The sequence below is a fragment of the Eumetopias jubatus genome, unplaced genomic scaffold (genome assembly GCF_037043125.1).
Source record: "Eumetopias jubatus isolate StellerSeaLion01/CBP00866 unplaced genomic scaffold, mEumJub1_p1.0 scaffold_4, whole genome shotgun sequence".
Taxonomy (NCBI): domain Eukaryota; kingdom Metazoa; phylum Chordata; class Mammalia; order Carnivora; family Otariidae; genus Eumetopias; species Eumetopias jubatus.
The window spans coordinates 92,028,493-92,044,032 of NW_028274810.1; the positions used below are offsets into that span (position 1 = coordinate 92,028,493).

The following is a 15,540-nucleotide window of genomic DNA, read 5'->3' on the forward strand; positions in this document are numbered from 1 at the left end:
TGGGCAATAATAGTACCTATTTTTTGGATTTGTTGTATTTTTTGGTTTATTCCACACGTGTAAAGCATTTCAAACAGCACTTGGCACCTTAGTAAGTGCAAAATGGTGTGATACAGACTATAGAATTTTTCAGAACAGGGAACTGTGCCTGGGAATTAGCAGTAAGTTAAAGAGATGGGGCTTGTTTAGGTCTAGAAAAATGTAGAATTTTTTTTTTTATTTAAGATTTTTTTGTCGGGGGAGGGAGAGAGCGCGCACAAGCAGGGGGAGCTGCATTCAGAGGGAGAAGCAGGCTCCCCGCTGAGCAAGGAGGCCGATGTGGGACTTGATCCCAGCACCCTAGGATCATGACATGAGCCAAAGGCAGACGCTTAATCGACAGAGCCACCCAGGCGTCCCAAGAATATAGAATTTAGATGGATGGTAGAGTGGGGTAGGCATTCCTAAAGGAGCCTCATGAGAAAATTTCAGAGGCAGGAGTTGGCATTCCTTTTTGAGAGCTAAAAGGAGCTTGGGTCTGACTGCATCTAGACTAACAAGGAGTGAGATTACGTCATGGAAGGCTTTGAAGCTGGGTTGAGGCATTAGGATCTGCCACCTGATCAGTTGAGTAACGTCATAAAGATGGCCTTTGTAGGTATAGTGACTTAATAGTGGTATGCATTCTGAAAACAAAGCAGCACAATGCCCAGAAGGGAGGGCATGGTAGCTGATACTAAGGTTATGGCAGTGGTGAAAGAATGGTCCATTCTGAGAAGTTTTGAAGCAGTTGGTAAAAATATGGTTTTATTGGAAGATAGAGTGAGTGATAGAACTCTGATTCCTAAAAGCCCAGGACAAAAGTTTATGCTGGCATAAAGATTGCTGAGAAAACAAAAATGTTAAGAAGGGAACTGATTTAACTGATCTCATTCTGGGAGCACCTGAACCTCGGTAAAGAAGATTCTTCCCCACGGGGGTGTCAGTATTTTACTGAAGCGGTGTGATCCCCCATTGGAAACCAGTCTTTAAGCAGTCTGCCTTATAGAGCAACTAATAGAAAAAGTGTGTGGCAGTTAAATCACTCCCTCAGCTGTATTCCCAAAGCTCTGTGCACATACTGCAACCTTGATCCTTACCATGATTATTGTATATTCATCATCTGTTAAATTCCTGGAGTTTAGTGACCAGGTCTCTCTGTTTATTCCTGTATGACTATAATAAATACTCAGTAAATGTTTGTGGGATGAAGGACTTTGTGTCTCTGTGTGGGTGTGTATGTGTTTTGGGTCATGGCATAAATCATATTCATCCTGAAGGGAATAGCACTGGCTTAGAAATATTTTCACTGTGATTTTTTTTTTTAATTGGGAGTTTCTTCATCTGGAGTGTCAGGGATGTACAAGATTAGATAGGATAGTTCCCACTCTTTAGCATCTTGTTAGAACATGGGATCCTCTCTATTCTTCTTCCCTAAGCATACAGATGATGTCATTAAAAACTCTAGTGTCACCTCAGCCTGTAATGCTCAGTGGTTAGATACAAATTGAAAATTTCTTCTCCAGAGAAAGATCTCAGACCTCAGGGAAACACCTCCTATGATAATTTGGCCCTCATTATTCTGCCCCTCAGTGGGCTGCCCCACTGATCTTTTTCTATCTGTGTAGCAACTGACCAGTTTCAAATGACTCTCATGACATTCTGCTCATTGGGTGCATTCTAGTAATTTTTGAGAGTTATGACATAACACAGCTCCAGACTTTCAGAATACGATTCACCCTTTAAGTAATCTCCACTCAACTTGGGGCTCGGACTCACAACCCCGAGATTAAGAGTTTCATGCTCTTTGGACTGAGCCAGCCAGGCACGCGTTTTATGTTTTTAATGACATTCAGTTTCTTCTTTCCTGACATTTGGTTTTGATGACCTAGTGGTGTTTGTTTATTTTAAACTATAACCCTCTTAAGACAGAGACACTATGTTAAGAACAACCAATTTTCTTTCCCAGGGAATTATATCTTATTAAGCTACCCTCATACTGGTGTGTAAAAAATGCCTCTGTTTTTTGTTAATGTGTTACATACTTTTTAAAAAATCTAGGAATTTTGCCTCAGAGAATTCCAGTGTTGAATGGGACTTTAAACATACCCATGCTTTGTTTGATTACATAGTTTGGTTGCCATTGTGGTTGATGGAATAAACGGAGGGTGTTTGGAGTGCCCTGAAGTTCGGAAATTGGTTGTGTGTGGTATATGGTTCTTTGTATCTGGATAATGACTTAACTTCTTTGCTCGAAGAAAAAAGAATGCCACTTGTGTTAAGGGTGCCAGTACTTTATTTTATTGTCCATTTTAACAAAGTACCACATGTAATAAGAATCAGAACATAGTTCAGGAAATCACCCTAGATTTGTTTCTTCAAATCTCTCCTTCATTGATATATTGATCACTATTCTTCTGTTTTCTCTGCAGGCCTCAGCTGTTGAAGAATGCTCTGCAGAGAGCAGTAGAGAGAGGCCAGTTAGAACAAATAACTGGCAAAGGTGCTTCTGGGACATTCCAGGTTAGAGGACAAAAAGGATTCTAGAGAAGTGGTTCTTAAAAGTTTTGATTTCAGGACCTCCTTATACTCTAATAATTTTTTGAGGACCCCAAGAGGTTTTTTTTTTTTATGTAGGTTATACCTATCAATATTTACTGTATTAGAAATTAAAACTGAGCGAAATTTTAAATATTAATTTTAAAAAAAATTTCACATTAGCATAAATAATTTTTGTGTGAAAAATAATTATATTTGCCAAAACAAAAAAATTGAGAAGACAGGTACTGTTTATTAAAAATTTGCAAATGTCTTTAATATTTTGCTTAAGAGAAGACAGCTGGTATCTGTTCAACACATTTTGGGTTATATCTATGAAGAAAATTCACCACACAGGGCACCTGGGTTGGCTCAGTCATTAAGCGTCTGCCTTCCAGCTCAGGTCATGATCCCAGGGTCCTGGGACTGAGCTCCGCGTCGGGCTCCCTGCTCTGCGGGAAGCCTGCTTCTCCCTTTCCTGCTCCCCCTGCTTGTGTTCCCTCTCTGGCTGTCTCTCTGTCAAATAAATAAAATCTTAAAAAAAAAATTTTTTTTTCACCACACATAGTAATACAGTTAGAAAAGTGTGGAATATTTTAAGATAATTTTCAAATAGTTGTGGATATTATTCTTTGTTACTATACCAGAACTCAACAGATGATAATTTTTTTTAAAAAATAAGATTTTATTTATTTATTAGAAAGAGCTGTTGAGCATGTAGGGGGTGGGAGGGACTGTCAGGGAGGGGAGAGGGACAAGCAGACCTCGCACTGAGTGCGGAGCCCAACCACCACCCTGAGATCATGACCTGAGCTGAAACCAAGCGTTGGAACAAATGATAATTTTTTAAATAGCTTTATTGAAGTATGGTTTATATATCATAAAATTCATTCATTTTTTGTTACAATTTATAATTCAATGATTTTTAGTAAATTTGCAGAGTTGTACAGCCATCACCACAATCCAGTTTTGGAACATTTTCATCACCCAAAAAGATCTCTTGTGCCCGCTTTTGGTCTCTCCCCATTCCCATCCTCAGCCAACCTACTAATTGACTTTCTCTTTATGTAGATTTGCCTTTTCTACACATTTCATATAGAAAGGGTCATATAATATGTGGTCTTTTGTGTCTGTCTTCTTGCACTTAGCATACTCTTGTTTGAGCCTTGTCCATGTTGCAGCGTGAATCAGTGCTTTCATTCCTTTGTATTGCCACATGGTATCACACTGTATGAATCTAACACTTTCTGTTTATTCACAAGTTGATGAAAATTGGGGTTATTTCCACTTTTTTATTCTTATGAGTAGTGTTGCCTATGAACATTTACATCCAAATCTTTGTGCAGACACATGTTTTTATTTCACATGGATATATAACTAGGAGTGTGGACTTGCTAGACTATATGGTAAATTTATGTTGTAAGAAACTACCAGAGTGGCTGCATCATTTTACATTCCTACCAACAAAGTTGTGAGGGTTCTAGTTTCTCCATATCTTTGCAAACACTTGTTACTGTCTTTTTAAAATTCTAGCCATACTGGTGGATATAGAGTGCTATTTCATTGTGGTTTGGGTTGGCATTTCCCTAATGATTGCTGATCTTGACCATCTTCCATCTTTTCATATGCTTAATGGACATTTATCTTTTCTAGTAAAATGTCTCTTTAATTCCTTTTCTTGTTTTTTAAAGTTGGGTTATTTGTCTTGCTATTGAGATATACAAGTTATGTAACTAGATACAAATTCCTCACTAGTTACATGATTTGCAAATATTTTCTCTTAATTTGTGGTCAGTGCTTTCACTTTCTTAATGGTATCTTTTTTTTTTTTTAACTTCAGTTCACTTTTCATTGCACTGATCACACGTCATGGATGAGAATACACTGTATAATGTTGGACTGAGAATCATTCATGTTGGACTCAGCTTTTGAACAAAACACAAAACACAGTCTCCACTAGAGCATACTAGTCAACTCTTACACATTCACAAGGTAGTCTCAGATGGGATGTTTCCTGTAGACATATGAAAAATATGGCTAGGATACGAATATATAATGGCCACCCTGACACAAGAAGGGAGGCAAGAAATGATCATGCGTTGAAATGATTAGCAGGTAACTATTTTATGTATTTACCAGCAATTTGAGGCAGACATGAATGAACAGGAATACTTGGAGGATGATCGTGATTGAAAAACATTTCAACGTATCCACAGTCCAGTCAGAATACTATGGTACTATATATATAGTATAAACAACTGCTCAGTGATATTTCCATTTATTTTACTTTTAGTAATAAAAAATTCTCATACATGATTGAACACATATTTTGCTTTAAAATTAACAGTCACAATTGAAGAAACAATGGTTTATTTTTCTGATGAAATTACCAAGCTGCTGAATCTTAAGGCCTCAACAAATGTTGCATCTTATTATATTCATTCAACAATAAGACCTCCTCTTTTGATTATTCTTGGTAAATAGCAATTTTGTTTCTCCAGTTGTTTCCATTTGCCAAAGTTAGGACAGACAGTTTAATATGGTGGCTACTGCTTTCAGGGGATGCTATCAGATGAATCCTCATTTCCATCACAATAGCTGCTGGCAATCTTTCATCAAAAGTCCATCCATTAGGACTTCTCTATCGTGGTTGGCCAAGAAGTCCTGTTTTGGCTGCCAGGGCTTCATTCTGCTGAATATGATATTCCTGAAATCTCATGGATATTCTTTGTGTCATTTTTAAATATTTCTGTAAGCAATGTTCAGAACAGGTGGTCTCTTCAGGTTTTACTTCTCTTGTTGTGAAGTCTTTAACACAATCCAAAAAGCAGGTTTCTGTAAGTTTATTGTAGGTTCCAAGAAATTCCTTAAACTGTTTTATCTGATCAGATTCTGGTATTTGTGCAGCCATATTCTATTGGTATGTTTATTAGTCACCTTTTCTGATGCATGAGTTTCCTTTTGTTCCAGAAAATTAGTTGTCCAGCCTTTGCTTGAATGTTTCTAATGACTGATTTCTTAAGCGCAGGCTCTCGCATCCGACACCAGTGCGAGGCTGGGGGCTGCGCTTCCAGTCCTCTTAATGGTATCTTTTGAAGTGCAAAAGTATTTAATTTTGATGAAAGCCAGTTTATCATTTTTTAAAATTGCTTCTGCTGTTGGTGTTGTAGCTAATAAATCATCACCTAACTTAAGATCACAAGATTTACTCCTATGGTTTTTTTTTTAAGAGTTTTTTAAATAGTTTTAGCTCTTACGTTTAGGTCTATCCATTTTGAGTTTTGTTTGTGATATGAGGTAAGGATATAAATATTCATGTTCTTACATGTGGATATCCAGTTGTCCTAACACTGTATATTGAAAAGACTGTCCTTTGTCCACTGAATTGCCTTGGCATCATTATTAAAAAACAATTGACTATAAATGTTAAGGGTTTATTTCTGGACTCTCAATTTTGTTCCATTGATCTGTATATGAATTCTTTTTTTTTTTTTAAGATTTTATTTATTTATTTATTTGAAAGAGAGTGAGCGAGAGAGAGCAGGGGGAGATGAGAACCAGACTCCCCTGCTGTGCAGGGAGGTGATCCCAGGACCCTGGGATCATGACCTGAGCTGAAGGCAGTCGCTTAACCGACTGAGCCACCCAGGCGCCCCTATATGTGAATTCTTATGCCAGGATCACACTGTCTTGATGACTACAACTTTGAAAACTTTGCAGTAAGTTTTGAAACTGGGAAATATTAAAATATAGTTTCTTTAAAAAGTGTTTTGATTATTCTAGGTCTTGTGCATTTCTGTATGAATTTTAGGATCCATTTGTCAATTTTCACAAAAAAGCCAGCTAGGATTTTGGTAGAGATTGCACTGAACCTCTCTATCAATTTGGGAAGAATCATTATCTTTATAATATTGACTTTTCCAGTTCATGAACACTGACTATCTTGTTTATTTAGTAACTTTTCTCAGCAGCATTTTGTAGTTTTCAGTATAAATGTCTTACATTTCTTTTGTTAAGTTGATTCCTAAGTATTTTATTCTTTTTCCATGTTATGAATGGAAATACTTTCATTTTTAGATATTGCTAGCATATAGAAAAATAATTGATTTGTCTATTGGTAATTTTTTTGTCTATTGATTTTATATGGATTCAGTTTTGAACTCATTTACTAGTTCTGGTAGTTTTCTTGTAGGCTCCTTAGGATTTTTTTGTGGATTCCCTAGGATTTTCTACATAAAGAGTCATATTGTTTACAGATAAAGACTATTTTACCTTTCCGGGGCGCCTGGGTGGCTCAGTTGGTTAATCGACTGCCTTCGGCTCAGGTCATGATCCTGGAGTCCCGGGATCGAGTCCCACATCGGGCTCCCTGCTGAGCAGGGAGTCTGCTTCTCCCTGTGAACCTCTTGCCTCTCATGCTCTCTATCTCATTCTCTCTCTCTCTCAAATAAATGGATAAAATCTTTAAAAAAAAAGAAAAAGACTATTTTACCTTTCCAATCTAGATGTTTGTTTTGCTTTTTTCTTGCCTAATTGCACTGGTTAGAACCTCCAGTACAGTGATGAGAGCAGACATCCTTATCTTGTTCCCCATCTTAAAGGGAAAAACATCAAGTCTTAAGTTAGCTGTTGGTTTTTCGTAGATGCCTCTTAATCAGATTGAGAAAATATTTTCCTCTTTGTTTCTTGGGAGTTCTTATTATGAACAGCTGTTGGGTTTGTCAGATGATTTTTCTGTCTCTTGAGATGATCATGTGGTTTTTGTCCTTTATTCTGTTAATAATTGTGTATTACATTAACTGATTGTGTGGTAATTCTTTAAAGGTTAGTTGCCATGTTAGAATCTGAGACCGTATCAGTGAACTTTTTGTATTCTTGCCTTAAAATCTTTTGGTCTTGAACTTTGAGTGGATCTTCTAACCATGCATAATTTCATAACATGATCATTTGGAAAACAGTGGTTCACTGAATTATGCAGGTTATTAAAATATTATCACATTTCATCAAACAATAACAAAAGTAACATTATATTACCGGCTGACCTCATCAGAACAATATTTAAGTACTAGGAAATTGCCAGGCTCACCATGGTATAAATACAAGTGTTCTGTGATTTAAAATTTTTCTTAAAAAATTGCTTTTTATGCTTGGTAACAAGTACTGTTAGTTTTCCTTGAAGGGAGAAGATTATTTAATACATTTTCAAGAAAATGTCTACCAGATGCCCAAGTCCTAAATAACTATAGTTTATCTGTTAGTTGTTCCATCAGATAAAAACGGGTGTTCCATGAAAAATGCAGCTAGTTCAGCTCACAACTCAATCACTGGTTTTCCTTGAGACCACCATCATACTTCCATATGCAGCTGACATGCTTTATGTGTTCTTCCCATCTCATACCATAAAATATCAAAAAGACATGCACTGGGGTTGAGATATAATAAAATAATTTTTGCTACTTCATCAAGGGCATTCCTAAGTGAAATTGACTTTTTTTTAAACCACAAGTGCATAGCAATAAAGAATACAGTAATTGTTGGTACATTTTTGTGTCTCCTCCTTGATTTATGGTAAGGTGGCAACAGTTTTACCCACCATTGCTTTTCTGCCATCAGTGCAAATGTCACCACAGTGAAAAAGGCACATCACATCTTAGTAGTATTATGAAAATACTTTTGAGCTTGCAGATCCTCTGAAAGAGTCTCAGGAACCCCATAGGGTTTGTAGACCACTCTTTGAGAATCTCTGTTGTAGACCATACCTAAGTTTGTTCTTTTACCCTTTTTGCTTATTGGTGCTGTTCTTTGTTCCCCATCCTTTTGACCTTGGAATATGCTATGTAATTTTCTGTTGTATGATACCCTAAGTATTTATTAAACTTTTCCTTTGCTACTTTCCTTACAGGATTAAAAAGGTTATTATTTTTTTAACTACTGCATTTTTCAGATTGAGAGAAAGGAAGTATTCTCTAAAGTATCTTATTTATTGGGGCATAACAAGTTAACTTGCTTATTGGTGTAGAGCTGTTACTCTGTTTGAGTTAGGGTAGCTGTTGCTGTTTTAGGTTGGATGGAGGGGTAAATGGAAAGAGGAAATATCCAGAGGAGGGTTGGGACTCCTCAGTCAGATTGAATACCTGATGAGTGGGAAGAGAAAGTCCCTAACCTGACAATTTATTGTAAAACATATCTGTGCTAATGCAGGAACTCCGACCCACCTGGTGCAGAGGAGTCTTGTCTTGACCTGCTTTGGGAGAGTGTTGTCTTGATGCTTTTCTCTTCCTCCTTGGAAAACAGCTGAAGAAATCAGGGGAGAAACCCCTGCTTGGTGGAAGCCTGATGGAATATGCAATCTTGTCTGCCATTGCTGCCATGAATGAGCCGAAGACCTGCTCCACCACTGCTCTGAAGAAGTATGTCCTCGAGAACCACCCAGGGACCAATTCTAACTATCAAAGTAAGACTCAGAGTTGTGTGCATTAACGAGGATCAGGGGAATTATCTTGTGAAAAATTTTAGAGCTCATGCTGTTAATGACAAAGCATTAAGTATCGACTGTGAAAACCAAGAGGGAACAACAACTTTACAAATTTATTATTTACAAAAAGAAAAACAAATGATCAAGGCTTATCCTTAATTTACAATGTCTATTGAAGATCAGGATTTGATTTTACTTTGCTGTAAAGGTTTTTTTCATATTTGTTTTTGTTGTAATTTAGATAAATCTTTGATTCAGAACACCTCTCAAATATAGTATCTTTTTGCCTTTCTGAATGTTTACTAAAACATCTAATCTCACCTTGAAACCAAGCTGGTGTTTTTAAATACGACTTATGTTATTTCTCATTGCCTTAAGCCCTAAAACAGAAAATACTCTTTTTCAGTAAAGTATATTTACCCTGTCAGGTGGTGATTTGAGATTAAAAGCCTCACCGTAGCAGCACCATCACATAGGGCTTAGTGAGGCTGGGTATTTTCTCAGTGAGCGACTAGCGTAGGCATAGGGGTGTAGGGCAAGGAATGTGGAAAATAAGTAAGTAACAGAATGCAAACTAGACCTTATCATTTTAATTAAAAGTAATTTTGACATCTTAATAGTGGCCTTTAACATATATGCAGTATGAATTTTTTAATGTTATGGAAGAATGCTTTCTGGTCATTTTTTTCATACGTTACTTTGAAAACTGCTGTGTGTGACTTTATCTTTCCTTCCTTCTTTAAGATATGTATTGTGTTTACTGTGTATACTGACCCTTGTAGACCATTTCATTATTTTCCCTTTTGGTTGAGTATTAGAAGAGAAGATGAAGTTGGTTATTAACCTTTTCTGTTTCACTGATATTGCAGCTATTTTTTGGACACTACCATAAAATGTAGTTTTGATGTGTCTTTGTATGAAAGATGAGAATCAGTGAGGCCTTTAGAATCCATGGTATTGTTCTGTTATTTGTTGATCTTTATCGATACTCTCCTAGATGATTTTCCTAGTACAAATGGGTATTCAGTGGATGTTTGAATGGAGATGAAAGATTTAGTTTTAAGTTGGCTGTTAATCATTTTTGTGCCACTGTAAGGCAAGTCACTCTGGGCTCCTGTTTTCCTTTCTGTGAAATGAGGAACTTGACTTAGTGGTCTCTAAAATCTCTTGCTGTGACAATTTAACATTTTCAAATTTATGGGCACTTAATTGTTAAGTGAATTATTAATCCTTTTGACCACAAAGAATTCCCTTAGCACATGTCAACTAGTATTTTGACAGGACAGTAAATTGATGTATAACTGATTGTAGTTGAGGGAATTATCAAATTGAATAAACAACTTTCTTCATATCTGAATTTTTTGTTCAGTGCATTTGCTGAAGAAAACTCTGCAGAAATGTGAAAAGAATGGGTGGATGGAACAGATCTCTGGCAAAGGATTTAGTGGCACCTTCCAGCTCTGTTTTCCCTATTACCCCAGGTAAGTAGCTAGCCCATAATGTGAAATGTTGGTCATTGTAATTTAAAATCTGATTCTAGGTTACAGGCTTGGGCTTAATTTATTAACTTATTACTGCTCTACTTGAAAATAAAGACTACTTAAGGCAATATTGGTTTTCTGGGGTGGGTTTTTTTTTTAAGGTTTATTTATTTATTTTAGAGAGAGAGCATGAGCAGGAGGGGGAAAGGGAGAGAGAATCTCAAGCAGACTCTCACACTGAGCATGGACCCCGACTTAGGGCTCAGTCTCATGACCCCCGAGATCATGACCTGAGCCAAAGCCAAGAGTTGGATACTTAACTGACTGAGCCACCCAGGTGCCCCTACCTAAGGCAGTATTGTGTTAGAGTAAAAGCTTTTCATGTAAGAATGGGGGGATTTTGGCTATCCTGCCAGAGCTTACTGTTAGCCATCCATTCTTAAAATCAAGCATTAAATTCTTTGAGATCTTTGGCCATTTTTATGTTCATTCCTTCTTTATTAAGTAAATGATAATGACAAGAAGATTATTAGAGGGTTAGGTATGTTTTAATTGTCCATCATTCGGGGCACCTGGGTGGCTCATTTGGTTGAGCATCTGCCTTTGGCTCATGTCATGATCTCAGGGTCCTGGGATCGAGTCATGTGTCAGGCTCCCTGCTCAGCGGGGAGTCTGCTTCTCCCTCTCCATCTGCCTCTCCCCCTGCTCCTGCTCTCTCTTACTCTCACTCTCTGTCTCTCAAATAAATAAATAATCTTTAAAAAAAAATTGCCCATCATTCAAGGAAGGAGAGCATTGCATTGGCTGCTTCCAAGAATCCTAATTTGCCTTCTCCCTACTATAGACACAGGGCCATTTCCTTGAAAACTTTTTTTTATCTGTACTTTATTATTGCACTAAAAAATACATCGAGCACCTCCTATGGGCCAAGCATTGTCCTGTGTACCCATGCAATGGCCTTCTTATACTTTCATTTCTAGTAAAGTGCCATGACATGTACCACTAAAACCCTATTTTAGCAAGAGTATAGTGTAGTTTCTTATATTGTACCTTGTGCACAAGCCTAGGTAGGTGGTACTTGGTTGGTTGCATATTATTTGAATTTTTCAAACATTAAATTCTTAAAGTCAAGCATATAAAATGTTATAATTTGGGGCATCTGGGTGGCTCAGTCGTTAAGCGTCTGCCTTCGGCTCAGGTCATGACCCCGGGGTCCTGGGATCGAGCCCCACATCAGGCTCTCTGCTCAGCAAGAAGTCTGCTTCTCCCTCTCCCACTCCCCCTGCTTGTGTTCCCTTTCTTGCTGTGTCTCTCTCTCTGTCAAATAAATAAAATCTTTAAAAAAAATAAAAGTAAAATGTTATAATTTAAGGAATTATTAATCAATGGGATCAAGATTTCTATCAGTAACGGGCACCTGGGTGGCTCAGTTGGTTAAGCAACTGCCTTCGGCTCAGGTCATGATCCCGGGGTCCTGGGATCGAGCCCTGCATCAGGCTCCCTGCTCAGCTGGAAGCCTGCTTCTCCCTCTCCCACAACCCCCTGCTTGTGTTCCCTCTCATGCTCTCTCTCTCTGTCAATTAAATAAATAAAATCTTTAAAAAAAAGAAAAGATTTCTATCAGTAAGGACAAAGAAAATTAGAAAATCCTTGCTGAATTTCTCTAAAACTTTGAAGAGATTCAGCCTTTATATTATTTCGAGGTCTTTTGCCGCTATTATTAGGGCAAAAAATGTACTGCTGTGCAATCTGTTTGCTGCCTTAGACAGTTCAGTGCTATATATATATTCAGTGGCTAATACAGTGCTGGCCACACATCAGGAGCTTAAATAATTGTTTAGTAAGTCAATGATTAAGAATTAATTTTATTAAATGGCAGCAGGAAGGGAATGAGGTATGGCCTGGGACTTTTATAGATTTGTTATAACTTTGTGTGTTCAGAATAAGTTAAACTGTAACCTGATACTTGTAACATAGCATTTGGAAGGGCAGGAAGAAGTGGAATGTCCAGGGAAGAGCACCTAGGTTCACATTTCTCCCTTGTCCTGTGTGGGACTTCTCTTTGACCTGATTTTACCTAATTTTTCTTTCCTTCTTTCTTTCATAGCCCAGGAGTTCTGTTTCCAAAGAAAGAGCTAGATGATTCAAGAGATGAGGATGAAGAGGAGGATGACTCCTCAGAAGAAGACTCTGACGATGAAGAGCCTCCACCTAAGAGGAGGTATGGATTTGTGGGAGGCCTTTCTACCTTAGAGCTAAAAGTGGCAGTAATAGTAATAGCGACTTAATTCAAGATGCCTCTCAGAAAGTTCTTGGTGTAACATTTAACTTGTCTTCTTGAAAATTCAGGGACTTTGAACTTAGGAAGCCCTGTGAATATGTAATTTACCGTTTGGTAAATACTGTATGTATATCCATAGTTTGTTGGTTATTCGAAGAAAAATAATCCCATATTTCGTTAGTAAAAACATTATGAATTATATATAGACTTCAATGAATCGGTTGAATTTTTATACAATTTTAATAAAGGTTCTAGTTAAAAATAATCACATTCCTGTTCTTTACGTAGGTGACTTTTTATCTGAGCTAGATCTTTTGTGGCAAAATATCTGGTCATCCTGGCAAAGTGAATCTCTCAAGTACTAAGTGATGGCCTTTGTTCTTTGGTTCTCACAGGTTGCAGAAGAAAACCCCAGCGAAGTCATCTGTAAAGGCTGCATCCGTGAAGCAGAGAGGGTCCAAGCCTGCACCTAAAGTCCCAGCTGCCCAGCGGGGGAAAGCGAAGCCCCTGCCCAAGAAAGCCCCTCCCAAGGCCAAAACTCCTGCCAAGAAAGCCAGACCCTCATCCTCAGTCATCAAGAAACCTAGTGGTGGCTCTTCAAAGAAGCCTGCAGCCAGTGTGAGAAAGGAAGTGAAATTGCCCAGCAAGGGCAAATCCAACATGAAGAGATCTTTCAAAGCAAAAAAGTAAATTTTATAGGGAAAAAAAAGGGTATCATAAAATTCAGAATCTTATTTTCTAAGGTCAGTGTGCATTTGTTTTAGTTTTGATGCTTTTAAAATTACATTTTTTTCCCTCCCCTATGAACATTGTGGGGAGGGAATATAAATAAACCAGTTTAGGCATTTGTTAGCTTTAGGTGCTGTTCTTGGTGCCTGCCCCTTCCCTCAGTCATTTTAATTTCTGCTATAACTCCGGATTTTCCTGAACTGTATAATCTACACTTGTCATTTTTTCTCCCTCCACCCCAACCCTCTTTTATGGTCAGCTTTGGCTTTTTTTTTTTTTTCCCTTCCAGCTTTATCTAAACAGCTGCAAAGATTTTTATATTTGTAGAAAGCATCAAGAATAGGATGCTGGTCAGGTGCTGGAAATAAAAAAGAGGCAGTATATAGCACTGACTGAATTGTAAAGCTTTCTGCCTGGAGACTCCAGTTATAGCTATAATAATTAATCTTATTTATGAAACCACTCCACTAACCCTCTCTCTCCAATTATATAAATACAGAGGCATCTTAGCTTTGGGAATAAGCCAAAAAACGTTATGATTTCATGAAGTTCTGAAGACCTGTGACTCCTTTGGGCTACTTTCACATTGGTCAATTTCCAGGTATTTTTCACTGGCCCAGGGCATTGTGTTCCCTCAACCACAAGCACAAATTCCCTCCACATACTTGATTTTTGACTGAAGGGGAAATACAGGAATATATTGAATTTGTGATTTCTGGTGTCACCTGTGTACCAAAAACCAAAACATATAAAATCTTCTTGATCAAATGTTTAAATATATTTTTTAATATTTGGAGCATTGAGTTGTCATTTCCAGTTTGCCTTTTTTATAAGGAAATGTTGGAGAGTTACATCATTGCTAATGTAGAAATGTTAAGGTGGAAAACATACAATTTGCTAAAATAAACTAAATTCCAGATTCATCTGTGGGTTTTTTCCCCCTCCTTTCTTTCCACAGCACTTTTGATATCAAAAAAGTGGCTTCCTTTTTGGGATATTTAAAAAAAAAAAAAAAAAAAAAAACAAATGAAGCCCGACTACCTAACCCTTCCTCATTTGTATTTGTTTTAGTATCGTGCAGTTGTGTTCAATAGTACTAGCTTTCTACTTGGGAAATACTGATTTCCGGTTATCATTTACCCTCCCTGTGGCACTTGACATTTTAATTGTCTTAAACTTTTTGGTGTATATCTTCTGGCCCCTTTGAGTGCTGCCAGAGGCAAAAGACATTTGTTTGATTCATTCCAATTGGATTGTCTCCTGGGATCTTATCTGCAGCCTCACGGTGCGTGGCTGCGAACTGGACTGGAGAAGATTGGCTTGAAGTAGATCCATAATCATGTGTGATCCCATCATGAGCTCATTGGAATCTGTGTTGCATGTAAGGCAATCTTTCCTGTTGTAAATCTTCCTTTTTTTATGTACATATATTTTGAAAAATATGAATAAACATGAAATTTTAAAGCTGCTGAACTGTAGCTTCTATTTAAAAATTTCTAGTATATCCTTAGAAGTAACGAAGTTGCATTCACTTGAGTCTTTTCTACTCCTTCCAATAGCTGCCATCCATTTTCCTTTTTATTTTATTTTTTTAATTAAAAAAAATTTTTTTAAAGATTTTGAGTAATCTCTACACCCAGTGTGGGGCTTGATCTCACAATCCCAAGATCAAGAGTTGCATGCTCTGCTCACTGAGCCAGGAGCACGCCCCCATCTTCCTTTTAAACACAAGCTCCAGTTTATTTGCTTTTGAATTCTTTATATGGATGGCAAGTGATGTTTCTAGATATATTGAACCTGGTTATTTAATGAGTAAGAGGTTTAAAAAAAATCATTATGCATTTTACCAAGGTCCTTGTTTTCAAGATCATGGATTCCAGTTTCTTATGTTTAATGTCCACATATATCCTTAGGTTAGGAAAAAAAATACACTGCCAAAGGATTGATAAACCCCACAGACCTAATTCTATTTTCTTTCTTTTTTTTTTTTAAAGATTTTATTTATTTATTTGACAGCA

At 37.3% G+C, this 15,540-nt stretch overlaps 1 protein-coding gene and 1 pseudogene across 9 annotated transcripts in view; one reads left to right on the forward strand and one right to left on the reverse strand.

The window, feature by feature from the left end:
- HP1BP3 (heterochromatin protein 1 binding protein 3) overlaps nucleotides 1-14,991 on the forward strand; it is a 39,443-nt gene extending 24,452 nt beyond the window's left edge. For all 9 annotated transcript variants that reach the window (XM_088022581.1, XM_088022582.1, XM_028090781.2 and 6 more), the window contains 5 exons: nucleotides 2,451-2,541; nucleotides 8,851-9,010; nucleotides 10,401-10,512; nucleotides 12,620-12,733; nucleotides 13,189-14,991. In XM_088022581.1, the coding sequence (XP_087878707.1) occupies nucleotides 2,451-2,541; nucleotides 8,851-9,010; nucleotides 10,401-10,512; nucleotides 12,620-12,733; nucleotides 13,189-13,483 (772 nt within the window). In that variant the 3' untranslated portion in view covers nucleotides 13,484-14,991. The remainder of the gene's footprint in view (nucleotides 1-2,450; nucleotides 2,542-8,850; nucleotides 9,011-10,400; nucleotides 10,513-12,619; nucleotides 12,734-13,188) is intronic.
- Nucleotides 5,104-5,518, reverse strand: LOC114199045 (mitochondrial import inner membrane translocase subunit Tim9 pseudogene; annotated as a pseudogene).
- Nucleotides 14,992-15,540: the final 549 nt, after the last annotated feature.